The sequence below is a fragment of the Amphiura filiformis genome, chromosome 3, assembly GCF_039555335.1.
Source record: "Amphiura filiformis chromosome 3, Afil_fr2py, whole genome shotgun sequence".
Taxonomy (NCBI): Eukaryota; Metazoa; Echinodermata; class Ophiuroidea; order Amphilepidida; family Amphiuridae; genus Amphiura; species Amphiura filiformis.
In genome coordinates, this window is record NC_092630.1 from 46,328,661 (window position 1) to 46,356,494 (window position 27,834).

The 27,834-nt window shown below is 36.4% G+C and overlaps 1 protein-coding gene and 1 long non-coding RNA gene across 2 annotated transcripts in view; both read right to left on the reverse strand.

The window, feature by feature from the left end:
- Positions 1-2,560: 2,560 nt before the first annotated feature.
- On the reverse strand, positions 2,561-24,623 carry LOC140148613 (C-terminal-binding protein 1-like). The gene is given in 8 exon segments (XM_072170629.1): positions 2,561-5,103; positions 5,106-5,193; positions 7,515-7,639; positions 9,965-10,070; positions 10,073-10,173; positions 10,693-10,837; positions 20,884-21,053; positions 24,502-24,623. Coding segments are annotated over 8 exon segments (1,302 nt in total). The 5' UTR covers positions 24,557-24,623; the 3' UTR covers positions 2,561-4,591.
- A 7-nt stretch (positions 24,624-24,630) lies between these two features.
- The window catches only part of LOC140148614 (uncharacterized), a 59,212-nt gene continuing 56,008 nt past the window's right edge, over positions 24,631-27,834 (reverse strand). Inside the window, exons 4-5 of the long non-coding RNA XR_011858505.1 lie at positions 25,772-25,852; positions 24,631-24,685 (exon numbers count right to left, since the gene is read on the reverse strand). This is a non-coding gene — a long non-coding RNA (uncharacterized lncRNA). The remainder of the gene's footprint in view (positions 24,686-25,771; positions 25,853-27,834) is intronic.

A 27,834-nucleotide genomic window follows, 5' to 3' on the forward strand; every position in this document is an offset into this window, starting at 1 on the left:
ATTGTACAAAAGGTATGTTGATATAATATGGAGAAACACAGTATGAAAATATCGATTGATACACACATATCAAAAAATTGTGGCAACTTATCAATTCTCCAATCCATCCAGGAGACATAAATAAGTCATCTGTCTTTTAGCGCAACTTTTCGTAACGGTTACAAACTAAAATAAACACTTTTGCTTGTTTCCTAAAAAAATTGAAACAAAACAAAACTAAAATGTAACTATTTATGGTTACAAAGTCGTCAAGCAAAAATAGTTGATCTATGTTTTTTACGTAGGTAAATTACCGTATTCGACCTAATGAGCAACCCCCACAGAAATTTTCAAGTGAGCAGTGTCGAAGCGCCCCCTTTCTCAATGCACCTGCTCAACTCAATACCATCAAATATAGAAATAAAATCACCATCTTAACTTTGCGCTAATTTGGGTGAATACGGTACTCGTAAATTGAACATTATAAATATCTTGACATTAGTTTAAGCTAAGTTTCTAATGTTGGTTATATTTGCTGGAATATGAATATTTTACCACTCTTCATTGTATCTTTTACAATGAGTTTTACAACACTTCCAAAAACAAACTCTCCAGTCATCATGCCAATCATCTTCAGGGCACAGTACATTGACTTATGTTTTCAAATGAAAAAATGCACATTTCCCAGCTACTACTAAGTGCCTGTAACCTGTCAACTTGCTACATTGTATACTGTTAAAAAAAGCTAGAAAATAAAACAAGTTCAAATTGTATGACACTAAATGTATCAGCAGTTCGCTGTTCCTTCTTATGATTTTGCATTTTGGCCCAGTGACCAAATTCAAATATTTGTATTTTATTTTAGTATATTCTTTGTTTCCACAAATTTTTGTAAGCCAATTCTGGGCCATATGACATTAAACTAGAAGGAAAGCTTACAAGAAGTGAGCTGTAAACTTTTGACAAGAGGAGAGCTATCGTAAATAGCTGTAACATTTGATGAGAGCATACTTCCACCATGTTGTCATGGCAGAACTAACATATATAGTTCAGTGACTCAACAACAGCAGATTGCATCAGCAGCCTATCAGAGACAGTGTAAATACGACTTATTGTAGTAAAGTATTCTCTCTTCAAAGGTTTACAGCAATTTATGCACAATTTGGTCATGGTATCTACAATGTACCTCAGCTGCCATCAAAGCCAGTAATTACAAGCTAACTTGATCAAGGCCATAATACAATACCATCAATGTTGCTGTGTTTATGCCAAGAAATTACTTCTTACTTCCAAGGAGTGCAGCATAAACTGCTTCCAATAAAATTGCTAGCTTATGTGGCCATGCAAGCAGTTTCACTATCTATGATATGAATAGAAAGTGCACATGCTTGACCAGCACTGCTATCAGCTTCCAAAACCATCTATTAACCCTTACTTTTTCTTAACCCTATGAGAACTACCTGCCGATTGGCCAAAATTAATATTGTGTCCAATTTTGAACCAATTAAGGAGGGTATTAATGAGATCATCTGCAAATGCAAGTCTGGCCATAAATAGTTTAAAGCCTAGTCATAATTGGCAATTGAAATGAGCATTTCAAGTTACTAACCAATCAGAAATGCTGTTAGATGACCAGTAGTGTCCAGGGGGTTAAGAAAAGCATGTTTTCAACTGACTGCATATAGGGGATCTTTCACTCCATATAAATAGCATAGCTATATACATAGATATGTACTTGATGCTATATACATGGATATGTACTGCCCAATGAATACATACTTGCCCAACTTGAAATCTTCCGTACAACTCACAATAAAAGCTTTCCTACGATGATGAATCCTGAATTAGATCTAATACTTCTTTTTGACAAGACACTATAATTATGTCAATCGCATCCCTCTAAATACCTTGAACAGAGAAAAGATTTGAAGGTAAACACACACTACATTACAGGTAACTATAATAGCAATAATAGAAACTCTATATATGACAAAAGGTGACAGAGAGTTGATCTGTGTATCAACTGGCTGTCACAACGTCTTATTTATAATAAGTCTAAGTAACAAATTTTACAGGCAAAAATTAATAAACCTTTTGAATATGAGGATGGTCTGACTTTATCATATGCTATTTCAACTTTGATTGCATGACGTTGGTCCTCATATAGGAGTCTCTTGCCAGAACCAAGCATGTGTATTTGAAAGTACCATAGAAACACTGTGTGAATATTAAGTGAGTTAGCCCACTTAGACACATCATGGCTAACAAAAACAGTCCCAACAAGACAATCTTTCAGCACTAATATTTCATAGGTTCAATGAGAAAATATGGACTGGGATGAGGTTTTTGAACGGTCGCTCCTCCATCAACAACAAAGTTGCCAAAATGTCAGCCTGAATCGTGGGTCAAATAATCTAAAAGTCATCCAATTTTTCTCATAATCACTGGTTTCTATGACTTGAGACAAGAAACTGTCAGCGGGCAAAATCTTCAAAAGTTACCCGATTGGGCTACCAAAGCGCAGGTTTGGCAACCCTGTTCAATGATAAATTTTCTGGTAACACACAGATTGTCAATGCAAAATAAAGTGTGTTACCTGTTTTTGCTCTGTAAAAATTGTTGGTTTTTATTAACATAAATTATTACACTCTACAAATAGATGGAGTCTTTCTGAAATCAAGATACACTATGAATTACATAATACACAGGTGTGAAAATATACACTACTGTCACATGAAGAAAAGTTTGGACGTCTTTTTTTCTTAGAGTAAATCTGTAGAATCTATACAATTAATACAATGTTCAAGATATTTAGACAACAATCTGAAGACTAATTAAAATCAGAGAATATCTCCTTAATATATCAAATTACCATTCATAGAAAAAGTGCAATTTTTATCACCTTACTGTTTAGCTTTACTGGACAATCTGCTTGGCCAAGTATACAAAAAGTACAAATCTCCATGAAAATCTTAGTTATTCTCTGCTTTTAACAATCTTTCTTCAAGTTTCTGATAAACACCACCTAAAAGCATCAATTAAATTCTTATCATACAAAAACTTTACACAAAATGAAAAAACTACTCTGCAATGTCCTTATTCTTGTTTATTACCTGGCAAAGTTGACGACTTTTGGCCTTTTGACTTATTATAACAATAGCCAATGATTGACCTTTGACCTATTCACTTGGTCATCGACCTGTATGCTGAATTGGCAGCACACAGGTAACCTGCAATCTGCTGTTTCACTATGGCGCTCACGCTGACCACGACAAACAGGCACGAGCGTTCTTGGTGCGCTAAACATGACCGTGACGATCAAAACGCAATCAATTCAAATTTCACCCATTAGCTTATTTCAACTTTCAACTTGCATCAACAACTGCCTGCGTTTTTGGTCAGTAGAAGCCATGAGAGCAGATGAGTGATCAAAGTTACAGGGGACCAGCGAAAGTTAAGATCAATCACGGCCTGTGGTCTATTACCATGAGACACACATTATGATACATTGCAACCGCATGTCATAGTTATTAACATAATATCTGTAGACATGAAATACTGTAGCATTTCTAGAGATAGTATTTATTATTTTTTTGTTATTCTACAGGACAGGCTTGTTACCTGGGATATACATATTCATTTTATCCATGATGCATATGTATATACACTCTTTTTTATTTTGCCACAATTAAATTCTACAACTACATTTACAAATACATTAGAATGACTGCAGGAGAGATATTACATTTGGTTGCTGTCCAAAAACTTGACAGATTTTTATAACTCCACAACACTTAGCAGCCGATGATACCATGTGCTATGTACACAAATGATTCGCTGGTGTGACAGTAAGCTTATCTCCAAATTGATCCAGTTATATGCTTGACTGTACATGTCCACAAATGCAAATACTGAGCGTAAGAGTCTAGAACAAACAACGCAATACAGCTTCCCAGAGTGCGTAACGACACAATGTAGGTTTCTCTTTTTTTTTGTTCTTTTGATGATTGTTGGAGATACTAGCATGCACAGCAATTCCTGGGCCGCATTGACTTGAAGCAAAAACAGTTGCATACATTTACACACACAAATTTGTTATGTTTTTATTTTCTGAGCAGTTTACAAATCCAGCACCATACAAAATTCACAGTCAAGCTTTTCATATAGGTGCAATGTTTTTTTTACTCCACAACGGCAACATTTTTTACGTCACTCAACATCACAATACGATTTCAGTCAATCAATGTTTCCAATCATTGAAATAAAAAAGTGACTGACATTTATGGACGTACTTCCAAGAACATGTTCACATTCATTGGTCAAAAAAGCACATTTGAATACAGCACAAAAAACAGTGGTCAAGTAGGGAAGAAGAAAGGGAGGACAGGGATATGGTTGCTTGAAAAAAGGGGGAAGAGGATAGGTAATCAAGGAGGGGGAGGGAAAGGGGTGAGGGGGGTAAGGATGTATTCTTCATTTTGTACAAATCACAGTGCTTACATATTTCACAAAAGAGGGGAGTATATCACAGGTGCATTGTGTGACACATAAGTGTTTGGCACATGTTCATTAATCACCCTCTGCTTTACTTGTTGTAATGGACATCGCAGTCTCAGAGTTCATGTTTACAACAGCAGATGCGCTTAAAAGCGGAACTTGTGAGACAATCGTGTGTGATTCTCGGCGCCTGCTCATGCGGTGCTGGCTGTGGGACGACGACATGAGTTGCTTGTGGAGGACCATAACGATAGGCTGCAACAGCAGACCCATTGAGTTCAGGATGAGGTGGTGGTGCTTCAGGCCAGTTAGTCCCCGGCATCAAGTATTCCTTGTTCACACAGTTGCGCAAACTGTGTGGAATTCGACCTGTGATGGCACGACGTATTTCGCCTGCTGCACTCTCTCTGACCTCGTTATTACTCTGTTCACTGAACCATGCACTATGAGGAGTGCATAAAAGGTTGGGGGCATTTTTCAGTGGACCCGATGAGTATGAGAACGGCTCTGTTTCATGGACGTCAAGAGCAGCAGCTCGGATGCGGCCTTCCTCAAGGGCTTTTGCAAGTGCGTTTTCATCTATGAGACCTCCCCTTGCTGTGTTGACTAAGAAGGCTCCCTGTCGATTTGTTTGATGGTGAACTCATTTATGAGATGATGATTATGCTCATTGAGTGTACAGTGTAGTGTTACACAATCACTTTGGAAGAGAAGATCCTGAAATGGTATCAAGAAATATTCAATTAGTTCTTTCATGCCAATTCACAATATATGTTGAGTTCAGACCTGCCAACCTACCGAAGTCAGAATGAGGGACATTGGGACCAAAACCTTGTACATGTACACAAACCAGGTACTGACAAATTCAAAGACTTAAGGTGTGCAATACTTTCAGAATTCAGAAGGTTTTGCAGGTCTGAATTTATCACAATAGACTCAAGAAAATGCTATAGCAAATTTTAAAGAGACATTTTCATAATTTTCTGCTATTCTTACATTTAAATTAAAAACAGGACTGTCCCTCATTTGCACTTTGTTAAACCCTAAATGAGGGACAGTGGGCAGGTCTGCGAGTTGCCAAATTATTTTACTGTAATTCTGTATGGAATCAAGTATGCTTTCTACATACACCAAACACATTTTCATTACCTCTACTGCTATAGATCAAGAAAGGTTCATGGAAAATCATTCTATAAACCCATGTGGAGTGCACTACTCCCTATTCAAGATAAATAAAGCACAAATATTTTTGGATTCAAAAATATCATCCTGTTTTGCCAAATGAAACAATGCTAAATCCTAATCCTTTATTTAGTTCTATAACTGGAAATGACAGTCAAATTTTAATTTTTGGTCATTTTTTGGAAATAGGGACCATGTGGGCCAAAAACATGTGTTTTTGTGGGCATTTTACATATGCTCAGACTAATTTCAAGTTATGCATACCTGCCAACCCTAAAACCTCACAAATAGGGACAAATGGGAGAACAAATCTGAAAATAGGGACATTCCTGAATTTTCTATACCTTACTGTAGTCATATTTTTGCAAAAATAGGGACACATGGTAAAATTGCTCTCTTTTATGCTATTTGTTTCTGTAAAAATAGGGACAGTCCCTATTAAGGTTGGTCTGAACCAAGGCATGTTTTAAAAATGCAGAATTCCACTTTTCTTTAATTCTATATTCATTATTCTGTGTACTTAAAGTTTGAACTGAAAAATTTTAGGTTTTTAATTTTTTTACCAAATTTCTATTATTTTAAAAATGGTATTTCACCCTTTTCCATCTGAAATCGTCCACATGGTCAATGGCGGGAAATCTTGCCAATCTCGCAAAACGCAACAAGTCTGACCGTGTTTCCCTGTGCGCTACTAATAATACGCGTGCGATTCATCCTCCCCTGTATCTCGCGCGAGACTTAAAAACAACTTCTCTGACTGAAGACATGGCCGGCCGGGAAATTCATACGGCTTGATTATTTTTATGGAAATTAATGCTTGGATTTTCGTAAAACGTGCGCGGAAGTTGTATCTTAATTACGACTACGAGCTGCGTGAATTAAAGGAATCAAGATTATCACATTTGAAAACAAGGGTTGCTTGATTGCTGTCTACTGCCACTTTTGATACAAAACAGCGATTTAAAACGTGTTCATTTTCGTGCATGTTTTCAATTTTTTGTGCAAGCTAACAGATTCATTATAGAAAATAAAGGTAAGATTTTGGTCTTATCGTGTACAGCTCCTTTTCCTCTAGGGGCCGTTTTTTCATTTTTTTAAATTTCCGTCCAAAAACAAAAATATACACCAGTATTGCCTAAATTAGGCTGAAACTGTCAAATTTCAACCATTTTTATCAAATATTTCTAAAAGATGGTCAAAATTTAAAAAAATAAAAAACGGATCCTAGATTTTCATACCTAGTTTTTGAAAATCAATAAGAAAAACTTTTTTACTGAAACAATAATTAGTTACGGTGTACGTAAATTTTTGGGTCAAAATCACGCTTTTTGATGATTTTCTCCAAAAGTAACCATTTTTACATAAATCTGACGTCACCGTTGGATTTGTCAGGTCATTTCCATTCTAAATATGTATACTTTAATATACTTTAGTTCAACAATTTAGAAGTTACACGACCAAAACGTTTTTCATAATTCCATGGTTCAGACCAACCTTAAATAGGGACAGTTGGCAGGTATGGTTATGCATTCCCATATTTGGAAAACATATATTCTAACCTTTTTCATAACCAATTGTCAAAAATAATGAAAATATTAAAATTATAAGCTAACTCTTAGCCTAAACCCATGATTTTGAATGCTTAAGACTTAAAAATTTGTAATAATTGTAAGAAAACATGCACAACTGCATGTTTTGGCCCATTTTCCAACCAATTACAAAATGTTTCAAATGTTTGGAATCTGGAGTAATTCAGTCCCCTCCAGTTGTAACTTTTTCACCCTCTCAATTGATCTAATCTCAGTTTTGTTATGTTTTTGCCTACGATAAAAAATTTACTTTTGCCTGCAACTTACTTGTAGTGTGTAGACTCTTGTGATACCGAGAGATTTCTCAACGCCATCAGGGAGGTAGGGGTCATAAAACAAAATATTGAAACCAAACACTTTGGCACGTTGTGCTACAGCTGTACCAATACGACCTGAAAAATAAAATAAAATATTGATATTATTGTAGTCCAGAATTGTCTAAATTCACATGAAAACACATTGAACAAATGCACAGCATAATTATGATAAGGCTAGTATATTGTCTGGCGTTTCGCAGGTGATTTTCTGTTGTGACAGAAGCAACGCCTAATTTTCTGTCAGCGTCTTCCACAGTGGCTACAATTACCCTGATATGTCAAGAAGGAGATCACAGCTCTGCACAAAGCTTATCACTGCCGTGGAAAATTACAGCTGCGAACTGAAACTTGCTGTGGAGAGCATAAAATGGGGTTTAATTAAGTGTATTCTTAGACATTGTTTTACTTAAAATAATGATGTTGTCCATGTTATATGAGACAATAGATGCATAACAGCTGCTAAAAACAATACTAAATGTGGATTACGAGCTTTTCAGGGGTTGCGGACCTGGAACTGAAACTTGCTGTAGAGAGCATAAAATGGGGTTTAATCATGTGTATTCTTAGACATTGTTTTACTTAAAATAATGATGTTGTCCATGTTATATGAGACAATAGATGCATAACAGCGGCTAAAAACAATACTAAATGTGGATTGCGAGCTTTTCAGGGGGTTGCGGACCTGGACTATAAAGTACAAAACAAGTCATATACAGAACTCTCTGCACAAGAACAGGCATTCCTTGTCCCTTTTGCATCTTTTTTTAGCAATGTGACACCAGTTTCAGCACTCTAGTAAGCTATCAAATCACTCCTTTACCTTTTATATAAAGTATGTGATATTTGTATTAATTTCCAGAAACAATGCCCTCCAAAATGTCATAACAGGAAAAGCAATGCATTAAGGATACTCTCCCTGGACAAGTAATTTATTATCAATTTACAACTGCACATCAATCTTTATAAGCAACATCCTCCTATACCATCACTAAAAAATTGATAGAAAAATAATAAAAATACCAGTGAGTACCACTTGAATTTTAGAAACTGAACAATTTCGACAAAGGATCTCATCTGCACATCAATCTTTATAAACAACATCCTCCTACACCATCACTAGAATATTTATAGAAAAATAATAAAAAATACCAGTGAGTACCACTTGAATTTCAGAAACGGAAAGAGTTAAAAGTAAATATCCATTGTTGTAGTAGGAAGTAATTCCTATCAATGAAAAATAATATTCTAGTACAGTGCATGGATCATGATTTGCAAGCTATTAAGACACCAATTGATAACACTGTCACCATTTGGTAACTTTAAATACTGCCCTCATGTGACGGAAAGAATATCCCTGATGACCTGATCAATCCAGCACCAAGGCCAATACTGGACATGCTGACATGAATGACAGCAAGAATAACACGCAACATGCTTCCCAATTCCCACATAGGTCAGTGTGACTCAATATCAGGCCATACATTATGTATTACTTAGTAATACGAAGGCAAGGGACCATTGAGGTAACAGGACATATGTTCATCATAAAACCAACTTATGCCACTGAATGCATATTGCAAAATTTGCTACTGTAAACTTTATCTTTGTTTTCCATTTTAATAACTAAACAGTGCTTCTACGTAACTGATCATGTTTTGATAATGCAAATGAAAAGAATTTATAAATAAATTGGAAACAATGGCACAGTACCTGGTACTTGGTAACTTAATATGAATTCTGGTCATCAAAAAAAATTCTTAAGAAATTGTTTACATTAAAAGATAGGTAGATAGGGAATTCCGGGTATCTGCCTTGCAGTGATAAAACCTTTTTTTTTTCAGTTTTAAATTTAGGTACTGAATTTATTATGTCAACCATGCTAAGCTGTGGTAATCCCTAAGTTTTTCTACATGGTATTTTTACATTTGTGACACAATCTGGTCGACGGAGGCCAAAGGAGGCATTTTTGAAAATTGAGTTACTATAATTATTACCTTATACTCATATACTGAAATCACCTAGAAAAAGGTCTAGCATACTTGGTTTTAAAGTTATAAAGTTTTGTTTGTGTGATGTCTATTTTCTCATGTATTTTATTGTTTTTTTTACTCAATATTTTTGCCTGCATTTTAATTTCAATTTTGCTGCCTTTATTGTGTCACATTTAATATGACACAATAAGACAAACTCTGATTCCCCTATAGCTAATACAATGTCATATGCCAACACAAACTTCTATGTGTAGTCATTTGAAAACCAGTTACAATTGCTCAAGATTTTGAATTAACTTGTGCATGAATACAGTTAGCATTGGTTAACGAGATATAAATCAGTCCAAATTTAAAAAGATTTGAATTGGACAAAATATTGTTGCACAAAACCAACTTGACAAATGCTCACCTAGCCCAATAATACCAAGTGCTTCCCCTCGAATACGTGTGGCCCCAGTACCTCCCTCTGCTATCTGTTCACAGCCGGTAAGCTTTTTTGCCTTGTTTCACCATCTCATGCGTACCAATGTGTGCGGCGGTAAAGATTGAGTATCAGTGATATCGTGGAGTCTGCAACTTCTTCTACTGCAAAACCAGGGACGTTACAAACGGCGACACCTGCGGAAGGAATTTGTATGTAGTTGATGAATATAAAAACAGTAATTGTTTCGGGTACCGGTATATTCAAATCCATGCAAATGTATAATGCAAAGTGAGTGCCAAAATGAGATGAAGGCTTAAACACATTTTTTTTTCAAGTGCATAAGGAAAAATAAGAAGATGCCACCATGAAGTTCATTAAAATTTTCATCTGTCCTTTCCCCCTTACATCTGCTTTTCCAAGAAGTGAAACCCTGAAAAAGAGATTGTGTGTTGTGTGTGTAGGATAGTTTTATTTCACCACAGAGGGCTGGAATGCCTACGGGGTAGCTTTGGGGGCCTAAATTCCCTAAAATAATGCAAAAATACACCTATTTGGCATGCACCTCAACTCACTGAGCCACCTGGGTAGGCCCCTGAAGGTTTCTGGTATACACTCCTGAATGATGTGTGTAGGTGCGATGGACCCTCATCCTATGTTCCTCATCCAAATTGGAGGTAGTGGAAGTGTAGGAGACTATTATGAGGATTACTTACCAAGTTCGCCAGCGGCTTTAATATCTATATTATCATAGCCAACACCAATGCGGACAATGATGCGTAGTGCTTTGAATTTCTCCAAATCTTCTCTTGTCAATGTAATGGCGTGGTACATCATAGCTCCTACTGCCTCATTCAGCACCTGTCAAAACACAATGTGGAAAAAAATTGCAACATTATAGTTTAACTGTCATGTAGATTCATGTTGGTGTCGTAAAACATACTTGCCCGTTTATTTACACATAAAACGATTACTTAGAAAAGAACATTATAATTACATAATGATGCAATCAAGAAAATTAATCATATTTCAACAAAAAAATCACAAAAGTACCAAAACAGTCTTCTGTTTTTCATTGTTTTCAGTAATGATTAAAAGTGGATGGTTTGATTGTTTCATATTGTATTTTCTATTTTACATTAAAGTAATACAAATTTGACTCCAATGGTTTTGATGCGAGAAGCAAAAATACGTATAATGCCCCATAGGATAGTGCATATTTGGTGGCGTTACCACTTTCTACCACATTTTTGTTCACATTATCTAAATGAAACCTTTACTTGAGTAATGAGCCAAATATGACATTTCTTCTGATACCAAAATGTCTTATGAGGAATAGAAATGGGGGACGAGGCTGTCGATTAGGTTACACTAGTTTAACTTTCACTTAACTTTAACCTTTACCTAGTTTGTCTCAGGGATTGCATCTAAATCTCTATGTGATTGGGCCTAACGAATGATTAAGATGAATTTAAATGAAAAAATTAAAATGGATTTTGCTTTAAAAAATATCATTTTGTTTGCTTGAAAGTGTCTTATATAACAAGGACCTGATAGTAACAACAAAACAGCAAATATGGTCTTCTATTGAAAAAGTTTTTGTTTTTAGTTACAGACTTGTCATTTGAGGTGAATTTATTGATATAATTAAACTATTTTACAACTGTTAAAATGTTCTTGAAACATTGGTAGGGAAATATTTGTAGATGATGTTAAAATGCTTAAGTTGGCTGATCTTGTTCCATCGCATCTTATTCCATAATTCCACAAAAGTTAATAATTCATTTTACAAAAATTGTTTGGATCATATCACTTTAATACTAAATGGCCCCAGTGAAGATGTCAAGGTTCTTCTCATCCTTCTCTGATGGCCTATACATAAGACTATTGTATAATTAACATGCTTAATAATATTTCATACAGGTTATCAGAAAATTACATGGCAAATGTTGTGACTGACATTCCTATAGTGTTAAATTATGTCATGCCACCACCAGTCCCCATCATGAATTCCACGTGAGTAATATTCAAAATGCTGCCAGGCCTTGCAACCCACTTTTATTTACTCATCAGGTGCACAGAATAGTGAATCATACATGGCAATATAAGAAGTTAGCACTCCAGAAACAGAAAACCCCACACCATACCCATCACAATATCTGCCGTTCAATTAAACTGACTTGAATATAAAAAGCCATGCTAAAACATTCAAACACAATCAATAATCTCTCACTGACACCAAGTGATCCCTAGATTTATACCAACTCATACAGGGAACCTTACAGTAATTTAGTCATCATTAGTATGAGGGGAACAAGTTACTCCCGGTCGAATGGCGGTCCGTTCCCTGGTCCCTAATCATTTGGCAGCGTGCATCATGATAGATCATTCACTGACATACAGTATAAAAGGGAAGGAAGACAACTCACATTCCCTTGGATTTCTACCATGTGTAAATTGGTTGAGGGCCAAAGTGAATGAAACAGAATTTGACCAGGTTTGAAAAACGCTATGAGTCACTCTCACTCTCGAAACCACAGTGCACACATCCATTCCAATCGGCCAATATAAACTCTGTCCCTAAGGATTGTGTTAAAACTCATCCCTATATCTAACAGGTTCATGTGATACCATGCAGATCAGTGAACAGTGCTGATAGGGATGAGGCTATTTGACAGTGTATGTGTATGTGAGGAACAGAAGTCAAGACCACTTGGCCCCAGTACTGTATTAGCAAGACAGCTTGAAGTGTATGCCACTTGTGTACTGGTATGACTCACTACTATACCATATTCACTATGCACTACTGCTTAACATCCCCTTTCCCATATTACCTCTATGTATTTTAACCCTGAGGATCCATCAAGTTACCTGTAACACACTATCATATACCACTCTTGTTGCATTAGGAAAGTAAAAACTGGTATTAAACTGTATGGCAATCAGATAGCTAATGCCCTCGAACACTCCCTTGATACGTACTCCAATTTTGCGAAAGGTATTCACTGAGAGCGATGCTTTACGAGAAAGGTTTGGCTTAGATACCCTATGCTCATGACTAAGCCCAATAGTAAATTGATGAATTATACCCTATTCACATTTATTTGCTTTATTTTATCATGCTAACTTCCTGTATCTCATAGGTGTACATCGACACAAAACAAGGAATGTTGCTTCTATTCTAAGAATTCAATCCCACATAAAAACTCGAAAATCTGTCAATTTTTGTTTGCACAACCAACGGATACAAAATATATCTGGTCAGAATTACCTGGTCAACTCTCCTTCATTTCCCCCATAGATAAAATATGCAAAAAAAAGATAGCAGCAGGACAGTGCACTGTAACAGCACATGTATGGCTGGTTCTATTTAATCTTGAGCTAGGGGGCCAAGTCACTTTGAGTGTTCATGTCACGCTAAGCCAGTATTGATTCGTGCTGGTTATGTTTGCTTGTTTTAGTGTCTGATATGCCCATTACACTCTACAACAACAAAACAGCCTCTCTACTGCAACAGTTGTGTGCTGATAAATGTCACGTACGATCAGCCCAATATTGGACGGTGCACAACAAAAATAAGTCTTGCTGCTTGCATTGCTACCACTATGTGAAAATTGCATACGCATAAACTTGATCCAAAACCAATATGACATGTAACTTGGATGTACATTACAATTTCAACAAAAACACTTTGATATAGATTAAAAGCACAGACACCAATATAAGAAAGTGGTTATGGCTTCCGGAAAAGATCATGCAGTATTCTAGTAACCCACAAAATGAAAATCGGGCCACGCCTTAACTGGAAAACATTACAAGCTTATTGACACTATGTCTATCAATATATGTTGTCATCTTTTCACTTTTTTCCATTTGCATGGTACTACAACCTAGCCATATCTAACTTGAATCTTAGAATTGACCCCACATGTCTATTTCCACAACCCAACTACAGCTAGCCAGGACACGAGACATGGTTTGTTCAGTCTCCAGTCTGCTTAGCTGCCTGCCGCAACATTTTTCACCAGGGTTAGGCCACTTGGCAGAAAAACAGACCCTGGTAACAGGAAGACAAGAAAATTGGCGCATCCTCCTCCTTCCTGTGCCTAGCCATAGCTTGCTTACCCCAACCCTAGTTGGTTTGGCCAGCCTGTAATGCCTGCATGCTTGCCTGTATGTCCAGCCAACAGGACAGACTAAGTTGGCCCCCTTACCCTAGCTCAGCTTTAATGTGACAGGAAACACCACAAACTAAGTCAGGAAGGAAATGCAGAGAGAAGGGAGAAGGCTAAAAAACCAGACCTAGACTTCCACACACGCATGTTTCCATGCAGGTGGTGTGTGGGGGACATAGGCATTTATGCTTTGGTAGCAATGCACATCCTTCCTATCTGTGTGAGTGTGTGTGAATGAATGAAGGCACCAGTGGTGTTTCATGAGCAATATTCATGCAGAGATTAATAGATTGAATATGTAAAACAGTGACAAATAAATAGCATTTGGGTCTTAGAAGTGTCCAAAGTCTCACATACTCAAAACAAAGTTAATATTTCATTTGCTGACAAACAATTTCTATTCAGCGTCATGCTATATATGCCGTTACAGAATCTAACTTTGTACCGTATCCAGTATTAAGTTTACCAAGTACTAACAACAGTGTTGAAGTAAATTTTAAAATTTTTTCTGTGGACTGGTACACGAAATCTCATCCCCTTCTATGTACCAATGATGAATGAGTCAACCGCCTTGTTATAATGACCGTTGATCAGCCAATCAGCATGATTGTTTATCACTTCTATGTCCACGCTCGTACACACTCAACACACCACGGATGAATTAAAAAATTTACTTTAGAACCTGAACTTTTCATTAGGGAACCATGGAATCCATGTTCAGAATTGATTCTAATGAGTATGTCTAGTTTTGGTTCACTAACCCTGTACGACTGCTTGTATAATTGTAGCATCAGTGTATAAGCTATGCAACAACAAGCCAAGAGCAGTGTCAGCTTGAATTTTAATGTCTAAAACTTGACTGGTTATGCCAAAACTGCTGCAGGTCAGTAGTTGAACTACAGTTTATCTGTGACCCACTGAGGTAAAATGAAGACAATGTCATTCAAATTGTGGAAATTTTCAAGAAATTTGACAATTTCTATAAACTGTGTACTCCCTTGTGCTTCATCAGATACATAATTTGCTAAAGAAATACAAATTGTGACGATCCTGACTCCATTGTGTTGCACCCTCACCCCTCAACATTCATTGGGCACCACTTCTAAGTAAAGATGTACGTGACGAATATACACATACAACACCAAGTAGAAACTAACTGAATTTTATTATTACTAAAAACAGCAGATTCCTCCAGGTCAATTATTGATTCTATACCATGGCTGCAAATCTGACCATTACTCAGAAAAAACAAAAGCACATATTTCTACCAGTGGCTTAATACATATTACCTGTACGTCCTGTCATTACTCATTGGTTAGGGGGATATCAACTCCACCTGTAGCCACCTGACTAAACATTCACATCAATTTGATTTGCTGGTTCATTAATAATTGGACTTAGATGATGACACCTGAAAAATGTGACCTGGGAATATGATGACCAACACAGCAACAGGAAATCAGACAAATTTATCCCACCATTTGCAACATAAAGCTTTCATTTTTTAACCTTTTTCTTGGACATTGTGTAGATGTCAATACTCTAGGGGCCAACATCCACACCAGATTGTGCTGGAGTCTAGAGCAGACCGCGTCCAATTACCATTGTATGGCATAACACCGGTTGGTGTGGTGTGCGTGCGCACGCTAATGACCTTATTTTTCCTGGCTTTCTACTCATGGCCAAATGCAGATATACTCGGTAATTGGGAGGTTCCGAATAAGTGGCTGGTTTTTTAAAGCATCTAAAGAGCTATCTACCCGGCCAGCCAGCCAGGGCATCCAGCCAAATACTGCTTGACTTTCCCTGCTGTACATTGTTACTGACCATATATGATAAGAGTGACCACTTCATGTTTTTATACATGGATATTTGAATATGGTATCCCAGATTTGTCACTGTTATTGGAAGATGGTTACCTGATAAGTAACAGATTGATTTGACACACCGCCACAGGCTGATATTTCATTTTTTTCCCTGTTACTGTGTGGCACACCTTTTGTTAACAAGCAATCACATGTTGCATGTTATCTATTAAATATTTGTAGGCCCATTAGGATTCTGCACCTGTAAAGAGCCGAGTCCCTGAATGAAGCTAAATGGTTTATAAGGCGTGTCTTGGGCCAGAGTGGTCAGTGAATTCCTATAAAGTGTGCCCAGGCTTGTGTTTATGCGCATGCATAGCCCACTAGAAATCACGGTGCTTTCTGCGATTCAGAAAATCTGTATAAAGCCATGCCTTTTAACTGTGCTCTGCCTGGCACCACTAAATTCTGACTACAGGCTGTATCAAAATGATTGGTACCTATCAGTTTCAAGTGATTATAGACATGACTGGCACATCATTCAACATACAAATGTAGGATCCAATTTTGAGTTTCAGCAGCGTCTGCAGAACCTCCGATTTGGGAGTTTTTGTGTACCATCTGCAAAAACTCCGAAATTGGGAGTAGTAAAAATTATTAACATATTTAAAACGGACGCAGATGCGTAGCATCTACAGAAACTCCAAAATCTGAGGTTTTGCGGTGGGCGCATAACCTCCGAAATCGGAGTAACTTCATACCTCATTTGGAAGAAGCAGGCGTTTCAACAATCATCCAAACTGTTGGGTACGAATCATTTTAATGCAGCTTGTATTTATATCAAAAACTACCACTATTTCATTGCTAGATTTGTCTTTTTACTATACTGCCCTTGATAGGCCACCAACTGTACATCGTTAAGACTGCAATCACTTAAGTGTATTTTAGTCAATCCTTCACCCCAGTTTACTATTAAGTACAAGTGATTAGTCCTTCAACTGAATTGCTTTCTAATGAACAGCACACAGTTATCTACATCAAATGGCCCCAGTGCTGCTACGTTTAATCCTTAAATGATCTTAAATGATAAATGGTCAATTGTCAAACGGAATATCATTCTAAGAAAGCCATAAGTGACAAATGCTAAAAGTCCATCCCTTGAAGGGTTATGAACCAAATTGATATAATGTAGATTGACGTCAGTTTGTAAAAGCTTCTAGATGGATCCAATATCCTTGATTTCATTTTGTTTTCAGTCAATTCATTTCCAAGATTCTTTTCACATGAATCGTGATTCACAATGCTTTCACTTCCTTTATTCCAGAAAAACCATACTTCTTGCACCAAACCACCTCTTTGCAAAACAAGGTTTTAAGTTAACCAGACCCTTTACCATTCTTGACACCTATTGAGTTGTCTTTCTGTAATGTTCATTCTTGTTCACCAATGTAACTCTTATTGGGCTATTCCAGTTGAAATCCATACACCCCATGGAAGACATAGCCTTAATCTCCCACACTGGGAGTGTGAATTTCAAATAGGGTTACATGAATGGCGACTCCATTTGAAATCTACACCCCCTGCATGGGAGATTAAGGTCATGTCTTCCACAGGGGGTGTATGGATTTCAAATGGAATAGCCCATTTAAGTTGAATTACATGGCAACTGACAGAAATCATACAAAATATGCTAACACTGCACTGTCGTGCACTGAACCTGGGGCATGTGAGGGGGAAAACCAGAGTTTGCATTTGGCATAAAACCGAGAGAGAGCATTGAACAGGGACTGGTAGCAAACAGGAAATGATACAACAGGAAGACAGAGATCAAAGTCCTGAGCTTTGTGACATTGATAAGACCACTATACAAACTAAGACATGGGTAACAACGCTACCAGTAGTAAAGGGCACCAGACCTTGTAATGATGAGTGAGTGAGTGAATGACGAGGCTAAAACCAGGACGGGGCAGAACAAATTGGGACAGTGGTGGTACCTGGTATGTGTTACTCATTGCACAAACCTGACACGATATATGCTTATTGCAGTGTCACACCAATGGGGGGATTATTGGGGATAATTTGACAAGAGATCTTTGAACAGATTTTATTATCAATAACAGATAGAAATCAGATTTTTGGGTGTCACATCTTCTCTTCTTTGTTTTACAATACAACTCATTCCTTAAGATCAACTGTAATTTCCAAACTGAAAGAGCGATGGATGCGCACTGATATACTGGGCTGGAAACATTTATATCATGGGGAGATAAACCAAATTTAACTCAGTCCACGGAAGCAACATTCTTCATAATTTCTTATGTATTTCTTACATCGGGAAGCAAAACTTCCCTCCAAATTCCTAAATTTCCTCTGGAATAAGCTCCACAGATTCCAATTTTTTCCAGGCCTGCTAATATATAATATACCAAATTGCCTTAAATTTTGACAACTCTCTGAATTATGGAAAACAAACCTCATCTGGCAAGCACTCAAACCATATCTCATAGTACTTGCACACTATCCCTATAATGCAAGGTGAGTCAACCCAGTGCACTGTCCTCAAATTTTGTTGGCTTGGCTAGCTAACTATTAAGGTGAAGACCTAGAGGCCTAGTTGTTGTTTCCTGTCAATTGGTTGCATGTATTAGCCAGGCAGGGCTTGGTACTTTATAGCTAGATGGGGTGTGGTCAAGTGACAGGTAGGCAAGTCATGTTGGAGAGACCTGTCAGGTGAATGAAGGACTCCACAAATGGCCATGATTTGTGTGCCAAGATGACATGCAATTTAACATAGCTCTAGTATAAATTAAAATCGTTATATACCAGGGTAATCATGAGTACTATATGCTTGCCATTTCTGAAATCGGTCCTTTTAACCAATATTTCTTTCTTTGTAAATGAATATGCAGATTAGCACATATTTACATATACACCACAGGAGCTCTATCACTAATGTTTCTGCAACACACAGCTTTATATATAGTACTGATAGCAATGTTCACACTCAATTCACACACACAACATTTCAAAGTGCATCTTTTTTTGCCAACTCCCTGGGTGCTAAAAGATGTAACTACAGTAGCAAACAGAATGGCACTAACTTGCACTGATCAACATGTGCGCCCTCTTTAACGTGTAAAGTCAGAATCACACGATGCTATGTGGCTTTGATTTTTAGCAAATGAGGCGTTGATGTTTCATAGATTTTCATGATGTGATTCAATCAGAGTCCCACTTTTGTGTTTATGCAGTGTGCACGCTAAAAAGGTAAACAAGTGCCATTCTTCAATGCAAGCAAGCGTAATGAAAACATCACTTAATTATTCAAAAATGTTGCAACTAAAGTTCAATTTGTTCAATCGCATTATGTTATGGTTGATAAAAAATAAAACGTGCTAACACCTTTGAATCCAACTGGTCCTACTGTCATCTGATCTGTATCGAACTCACAAATATTATTCATGACAGTCTTGCATTTTATCTTTGAATTGCATACCACCGTATGAATTGATGGTTACACCCTAATTTGACCTAATCATTCTTTTATTAATTATTCAAAATTGTTGCAACTCATGTTCAATTTGTTCAATCGCATTATGTTATGGTTTGCTAAACGAGGCAACACCGTTGAGTCCAACTGTCATCTGATCTGTATCAAACTCCCAAAATATTATTCATGACAGTCTTGCATTTTATCTTTGAATTGCATACCACCGTATGAATTGATGGTTACGCCCTAATTTGACCTAGTCATTCTTTTATTCCTTGCCTATCTCCTTCCAACACAAAACCACACTTCTTTACCCCGTCTACCTCGTCCTATCAGCTACCAACATGAGCCTCTCTTTTCCAATGACAAAGTTCTATATCTCTATCCCATTCTGAACCGTAATCCCCAAGTTGGGTATTGCGTTCAATTCGTAGAATGTATAGCGTACTAGAGTCAATCAGAGATCCATTGCATTTAGGTACTGGGATAGAGCCAACTGGTTAAAGTTACAAAACATGTGCCAATAAGATTGTCTGCTGTAGATAACTTGATGGAAAGGAAACCGTGCACTTTTGCCTGACTTTGATCACAAGTGTAAGAACCTCCAACGACACAAGAAACGCATTCGCATTGTGAGGTGTTGATATCTTATAAGAACAAAGATTTCCTGATTTCAAGTTTTGTAAGGGTTCAGAAGTGCTACTTTTTACAGTTGATGTGTCTGTAACACCAAAGTACAGGCAACTTTAATGTCTCCTGACTGTATGTCCCTGAGTGTTGCTAGGTCAGGGTGTGGTTATAAGCTATGATTCTAGACAATGATTTTTATGAAGTGGTGACAACTGCGCTGGATCTTCCAATCGATAAGATTGTAGTGCATGAGGCGTATTCAAACATGACGGCACCAACCTTGGAACACATATTGAACCAGTCAATCTCAACCTCCCACCTTCCTCCATTGAAATATAACACTGATGGTATCAGCCACAACATTATAAAGTATGTTATAACAAATTTTCCATTTGAAATCTGGTTTGAGTGGATGACGTGATCAAAAAGAGTATGGTATTTGGCTTTGGGTTAACCACCAAGACTAAGGACGCTTATATTTATGGCTAATCAAACAAATAAGAGACATCTCTGACAATGGAGTAAAATATGATTCAGTCAAACTAAGTAGCACATTCTTCCACTTGGATAATCTTCATTCCTCAAAATGGAAAAGATGAAAATTAGTTGCAGACTTCCATAATTGACTCACTGAGCACTGTTTCTTGTTCAGTGAAGCCATTGAAATGAGACACTAAAAAGAAGTACCACATCAGACTAGCACCAATTTCAGTCCAGAACTAAATCAATCCTATTTTGTGAGAGATCATTTACCCCAATCTCTACATCTCCATTGACCAAATTTGATCTCAGTATTGTTCCTCTTACCTTATCATGTATTTCATGGGTAGACTGTGCATCACAGAATGCTACTGTGGCAACATCTTTGAGAATAGGCATCTCCACACTACAGTCTCGGCCATCTAGGAGCGCTACCAGGGGACGAGCTGGAAGCGGGTTGCCACCAGCAACAGCTGTTTGGGCGGGATGACGAATTCCTACATAGTGAGCAAAAAGGTTAAGTAAAATGTTTAATTGTGCATGATGTAAAATAAACCTGAAATGTTCCTACCTCTAATAAAAGAAGTCAGACCAATTGATTTCAATACAATGATATTATCACATAAAAACATCAACTATATTAAAATACACGTCTGTATGAAAACACTGAAAACAAATTAATAGAAACATCATTTTGGTCCGTTGTTTTAAGCATGGTTTTATACTATATCGTTATTAAATACCAAACAATTTAAGAAAACAAAGAACAATGTAATCATTTACAAGTTGAGCATTTACATATTGTCACCCTGCTACTATAATTGCCCAAGTCATTTTTTGTAATTTTGAGAAACAGTACAAAATATGGTTCAAGCATGCATCAGTTACATAATTACCCTAATCATTTCTGATTATTCCTTTTAATTTGTATCATTATCATTTGTTCTTGTGCAAAATAAATGTTTAAATGCATGCTTGAACCATATTTTGTACTTTTTCTCAAAATTACAACAACAAAAAATGATGATAAAAGGGTGACGATATGCGAAATGTTTTGTAGATTTGTTAACAATAAAATAACACTGAATATAATAATTTAACAAATCTGCAGAAAACAAATTAATTAGACAATAAAACTAATGTCAATCAACAAAATGCTATCACAAACTATTTGCTTAATCTTTGTACACAAACCCTAGAATCTGAGGGCAGACAGAGAATGGAAAGCAGGGACAGCTAACATGTGTTGGACTATTTTAGAAACGCTACATCCACCCGTAGTTAAAAGATATGTAATGGCAATTACCAAGAAAACTGAACCACATAAAACTACAGAATTAGTAACAAAAATCACTTTTTTTTCAAGAGTAAACTTACGTTGGCGATGGTAGATATAGTCTTTGAATAGAGCATCTATGCAGTAGGAAAGGAATTAGTTTGCAACTAATTATATAATGTCTAACTTATTCTTGATGAGCTCCTATTCACATTTTTACAAGGGCTTTTAACAGATTAAAAATAATCCGATATCCTTATTTTGAATATCATACATGTATGCCATTCTCTATGAATTGTCTTAAAGATCAGTAGATGATAATGAAGGAAAAAAATATCAAGTATCAATTTGTTTGTGATTGTGCACTACTCAACAAACATGTTAACATATACAGCCCCATATTTGGATTAATTCTGTAGGTTGTTTGCACCAGATGCATGCGTGGCACCTACTCATGCCACCTAGAAAGATTGCCAATCTGGTAACAAGTTGTGTCTTTTTTCCTTTCTTTCTTTATTCCGTTTTGAGCTTGTGGCATACCACCAATTTTTTTAGTGCCAGAGGTTTTGAGCTTCATCTACTAGAATGATCATATATAAAATAATTTTTTGACCAAAAATGACAGATTGCAACTGCAAAATGCGAGAAAAGGTGAGATTTATGCCCTCAAATTGGCGGGGAAAAAAATACTGCCCTCTATAGCCTATGAACTCAATAACCCAAACAAATAGCTGACCCAACTGTCATCTAAAATACTCAAATATTTTGCTCATAAATCAGCTTTAGGTTAATATACCAAATGGTTTGAATAGTAAATAAAGAATATTATTTGTGTTGTTGCTTGGATGTACCAGAAATGGACAGTTTGGATTACTTTGGAAATCAAGTAAAACTTGAGCTTATTCAGTTGTAACCGTTGTCGAATTCTGCAAACATTCGGCACAGAAAGAAATTTTTGTGGCAGAAATTAATCTTTTAAAGGTGAGGAAAGCACTAAAAAGCAAGATTCACAGTGAGAAATGCGAGATTGCGTTTTATCTCTAAGCCTACATATACAAAAAGTAGAATCTTGGTTTCAGCAAATTTGCATTCAAGGAGAGTAAATTGCAATTGTCCAAGTGGCCTACTGCCAACCTGACTTTACTTAATGTACATGAAAGGCATAAAAATGTGCAAATTTGGCCAACAATTAAGTCAACTTTGGTTAGAAAAAAAAGTAAACTTTGGTCTTCAACAGATCCTTAAGATAGCAGATCAAATCACAATTTTGACTAGTTACGGAAATCCCCCTTCGAATACTACATACTTAATTAATACATGTTTTTAATTTAACAACAGCCTGAGTGCACTAAATTAACACAGTTCAAAAATGTTCATCTGAAAAGGATTTACATTTTAATATGTTTATGTAAGAAATTGAGCTGCACTTCACATGAAATAAAATCACTTGTTTGGTTTTATTACTATGGCGTCCAGTTCTTGACTTTTACCTGTAGCATTCGTAAGTACTGCATGGGATGTATAATGTCTACATAATTTGCACAGATGTGGCCAAGTTTATAGTTTGATCAGTCGTAGATTTGCAGACCTCGGAATACTGTGGATCAATACTTGATCAATACTTAAGTTCGGCAGTGACATCAATGCTTTTTCAGTTGCCCGAAAGCATGCTGACAAACCGCCCTTGCACCTGTGCATGTACACTATGCGATTAACTTCATGTGCGTGTCTCGATACTTCAACCAGCGAAATATGCACTACGTCACTATCAAACTTGAGGCGAACCCAAGTATAGTAGCAGACAGGACTGCAAAGACCAGGCACCAGCAGGAAACGTAATTTTCCTCGAGATTGGACCAGAAACTGGTCACATAAAAACACTTATTTGCAAGCCTAAAACAAACAACACAATTTGTAAATTGTTGCCAATTTTGAATGACTCGCAGTATACACAACATATTTATGTTTTCTTTGAAGTTGTTAACTTTGTTCGAAGTCAGTATTTATGACCAAATTAAAGCTGAAAGGGTACAAAAACATTGTTATTCATACATAATGTATGTTTTGTTCCACAGGTGTAAGATGATTAGTCTACGTCTCCTTCATATCATACAAAAGATGAGGTTCTTCTCCTCCAGGTTTGGTGGCTACAAATGATGATCCCGTAACTTTCCTCCTTGCTTCCGAAATTCAAAACTATAGGGTGCCCATGGTCATTATAAACATGACAAAAAAGGGATGCTTATGCCACAATGGACTCATTCAAATACAGGTTAATTTGAAGAAGGAACCATCCACAAAATCATGTGCAGAGGTACTGTAACGAATCTGGACATTCATTCTGTAATTCTCAGAACTGATGTACAAAATGTGCAACAGTTGGGGTGAATTCTAGGAACAGCGTGATCGATCATTAACATGTAGTAGCTTGGAAGCTGAAAATATTTGTATGTCTCAATTCGGTATCTTTGAATATGTTGGTTTTAATTGGTCTTTCACCCCAATTATGCATGGAAAGTAGGGCGTGTACATTTGTATGACAAAGTTTTGAAAAGAGGGTCTGTAAATTTTTTACAGAATGATCATGGACATCCACATTAGTTTTGAATTAGGGATGGACTTTTCCTCAAAATAACTTTTTTTCCCCTTTTAATTTTTAATCATATTACCTTCAACGATTCTATCAACAGACATCCTTGGACGTTTAGGTTTCTTCTTCTCCATAGGGGAGCGCGAATGTGAATTATTGAGGGCACTTATGTCCACGGAGATGGGCGGTCACCTCAGGGTCAGGCACCGCACGTCTCCTTCCTTCTTCTCTCCACCAGTAAAGTGACAGCTGCAGATTCTTGTCTGTGAAGATATGAAAATAGTATACAAATGCTTAATTTAAGACCAGTAACACACGCAAGATTGCAACATCAAATGGCTATTTCATTTCAAAACTTATTTAGTTTATAATTTAACATCTTATTGGTAGTAGTTGATGATCATTACATATACCAAGTATTTCCACTTGTATTTTCTTATATAGCTTTCATTGCATCATATGTCTTTATCAACATGGGAGATGGAGAGTGATTGAACTGACAGAACAATACCACATGACCTATCATGTGATACTGAAATACTGTATCACATGATTCCCATCATATGACACAGGAGTAACACAGGAGAGAGGCTGCCCTACAAGTGCAAATTATGGAAGCCTTGTCTTTTTCGAAATGATAAATGACAAGCAAATTTCATAGAATACTCTCATATCATGTGACAGGTCATGTGATCACTCTTCAATCTCCTTCCATCCCCCACCACCCATGTTGACAATAATGCAGTGACAACACACTGAAAGCTCCACAATTCAACATAAGTGGGAAATTCTTTGCTGTATGTTTTGATCATAAACTACTACCAATATGTTGGAACCAGAACAGAATTTAGCATTTCGTCAGTAATTCAACATCTTAATGGACTGTTAAGAATCGGTGAGCTTCAATACTCAGTTTTTGCAATCAGTGTGTCAGTTTTTTTTACATCGGAGCATAATTGATTGCAACATGCATGTCATAACAAACAGAATTATCTTATATTTCACAAAATTTGATTAATCTTTATGAGCAAAAACAGCAGAGTAACAGAAAATGATAATTATCAGATTCCTTCACTTTTTTCCTGGGTGCAGTCTTGTGAGCAGACCGTAACATGATTTTGATCTCAAGCTTGGGTCGGTAAGTGTTTAAACCAACAGCACATAGTTTTATTAAGTAATATTTTTGGGATACTCTTCACTTTTTTTAGTGTGGAAATTTTACAGTAAGGGAAGTAACTTAAATGAAATAGCCAAATACAAACAAAATGCAAACATTCAATTTTAATGCAACATTCAAATTTAACGATACAATAATGCACTTTAGTGCAACACGATAACCTTATACAAACCTGGACAGAGCAAACAAACTTGGTCCTCTAAACACTGTGCAGCTATAACACTGATGCCAGTGACCAAAGTTCGTAACAGTTCTGTACATTACAAATTCAAATACAAAGCTTAACACTTGAAATTGATATAGCATGAACAACAACATGATAACAAAACTATCACACTCTTTTCATACAACACAATTAGCCGCCCAGCTGCTTTGAGCACATCTGCATTTTAGCACAGAACTTGGTCCTCTTGGTATCGGAGAACTGTAGCGCAGAAGCCTGGGTAGGTTGGCTGGCATACCTAGAACTGAAATAAAATAATCAAGTTTGGTTTCAAACTCAAAATTGTTACTAAAAAAATACACTTAACATAAACCATTATTTTAACCAAAATAAGAAATATACATTTTTAACATTTTAACATAAATTAAAAAAAAAAAAATATAGCAGAAATATAAAAAGCTGTTAAAGAGGAAGAAAATATATAAAGCAACACATTTACTGTAATAATAAAATAAAAGAGTAAAATAACAAGAATATAATCATTGAGTAGATAGAAAGTTCAGGTGTTTGTTCCCAATCAAGTTCCCAGTCTAAGGTTCATTTAATACCACTGGGGAATCTCCCCTCCCACGTTACCACCAACCTGACTGCCATCACCTGAAGTAGATATTTTACATTTTTACCAGTGATGACATCATCCGTAAATTTTCTAAAATGCGGAAAACCTTGTTGTCTTTGCGTTTGCCCAGGATCAATACTCTCAAGGAGAAGATTCCGGAAATGGAATATTGTATACCAAGTTATTTTCGTTGGTTTTTTTTCCAAGGATTTTTATAAATATAAATACACATTATAGCACTTAAGATGGGTTTCTGCAGATTATAAGTAGTATATCAATTTGATTATAAAATTCTGTGTTAATTTCATCCCAAGTATATTTGATTTTCTGATATGGGTTCTTTTTAAACTTTTAACTCCTTGAATGAATGAAAATAGAACACCAGCAAAAATAGCCTCCTACACAGCTCACATCATGCGCAGGTGGTTCTTCCAGGCACACAAAATGTCAGGTGAAATGCGCTGTTAAAACAAAAAAATCTACCTTTTCTTTTCTTTTTTAATTGAGGGGAAAAACAAGACACTTTAGATGTGGGTTTGATGAGCGTAATCCACTTCATGTTCATCAATTTCACTAGTGTTTCATTCCTTTTAACATAGATTTATTTGAATTTTGTTTAACTGGTAAAATGTAGTGGTGCAGATTTACCATAACATTCTAGAATATTAAAGCAACCCTTATTCCCCTTGTTGGAATTAAGTTAACAAGTTAACTTATAACTGAGAAAAACCTTTCAGGTTATGGATATATCATCCACAACTATTAGATTTCACATACATTTTCATTTCCAATTTATACATGATAAGCTATTTATTGTACATGTATAATACATCAAGCATCTTTTGCAACAGTACCAAAGTCGCAATAAAAGACAAAAATAACAGTCCATATGCTTGGATTGGTTGAAAACCAGCATCCAACTTGAAGTGGGAACAGTGCCTGCTCTGCGACAACACATTAGGGATATTTACTGTTCTCGTTACAAAGTGAGAGTAATGAGTACCAATATTGCCTCACTGGGAGAACACAATCATTCCATAGAAAATAAGAAATATCTAGTCTATAAGCAAAATAGACAAGTGCACTTTTCAAAAGCTTGCTAGCTTGCTTGCTGAAAAGAGTAATTGCTACTTGATTTAAATACTTTTTCTAGAATGCATTTCACCTGAGCTAGCCATGTATATCTGGAGTATGTGACTCATTTGGTTTGGTGTACAGAGCGACTTTGGTTGAGGGACCCACTGTTGTAAATAGAACCGCCATCATTATTCATGGTTGCCTTCAGTGCATCTGGAGTTGGTTGCATTGTACTAATAGTACATTTAGGTCATAAGGGCTTCAGCCAGAATTACGTATTCATAGCAGAATTACGTATTCTAATGCATCTTTTTCTCATGATTCTGTTTAATCATGAATAAAATAAAATGCAGCATGGAAATTTTGAAGCATTTGA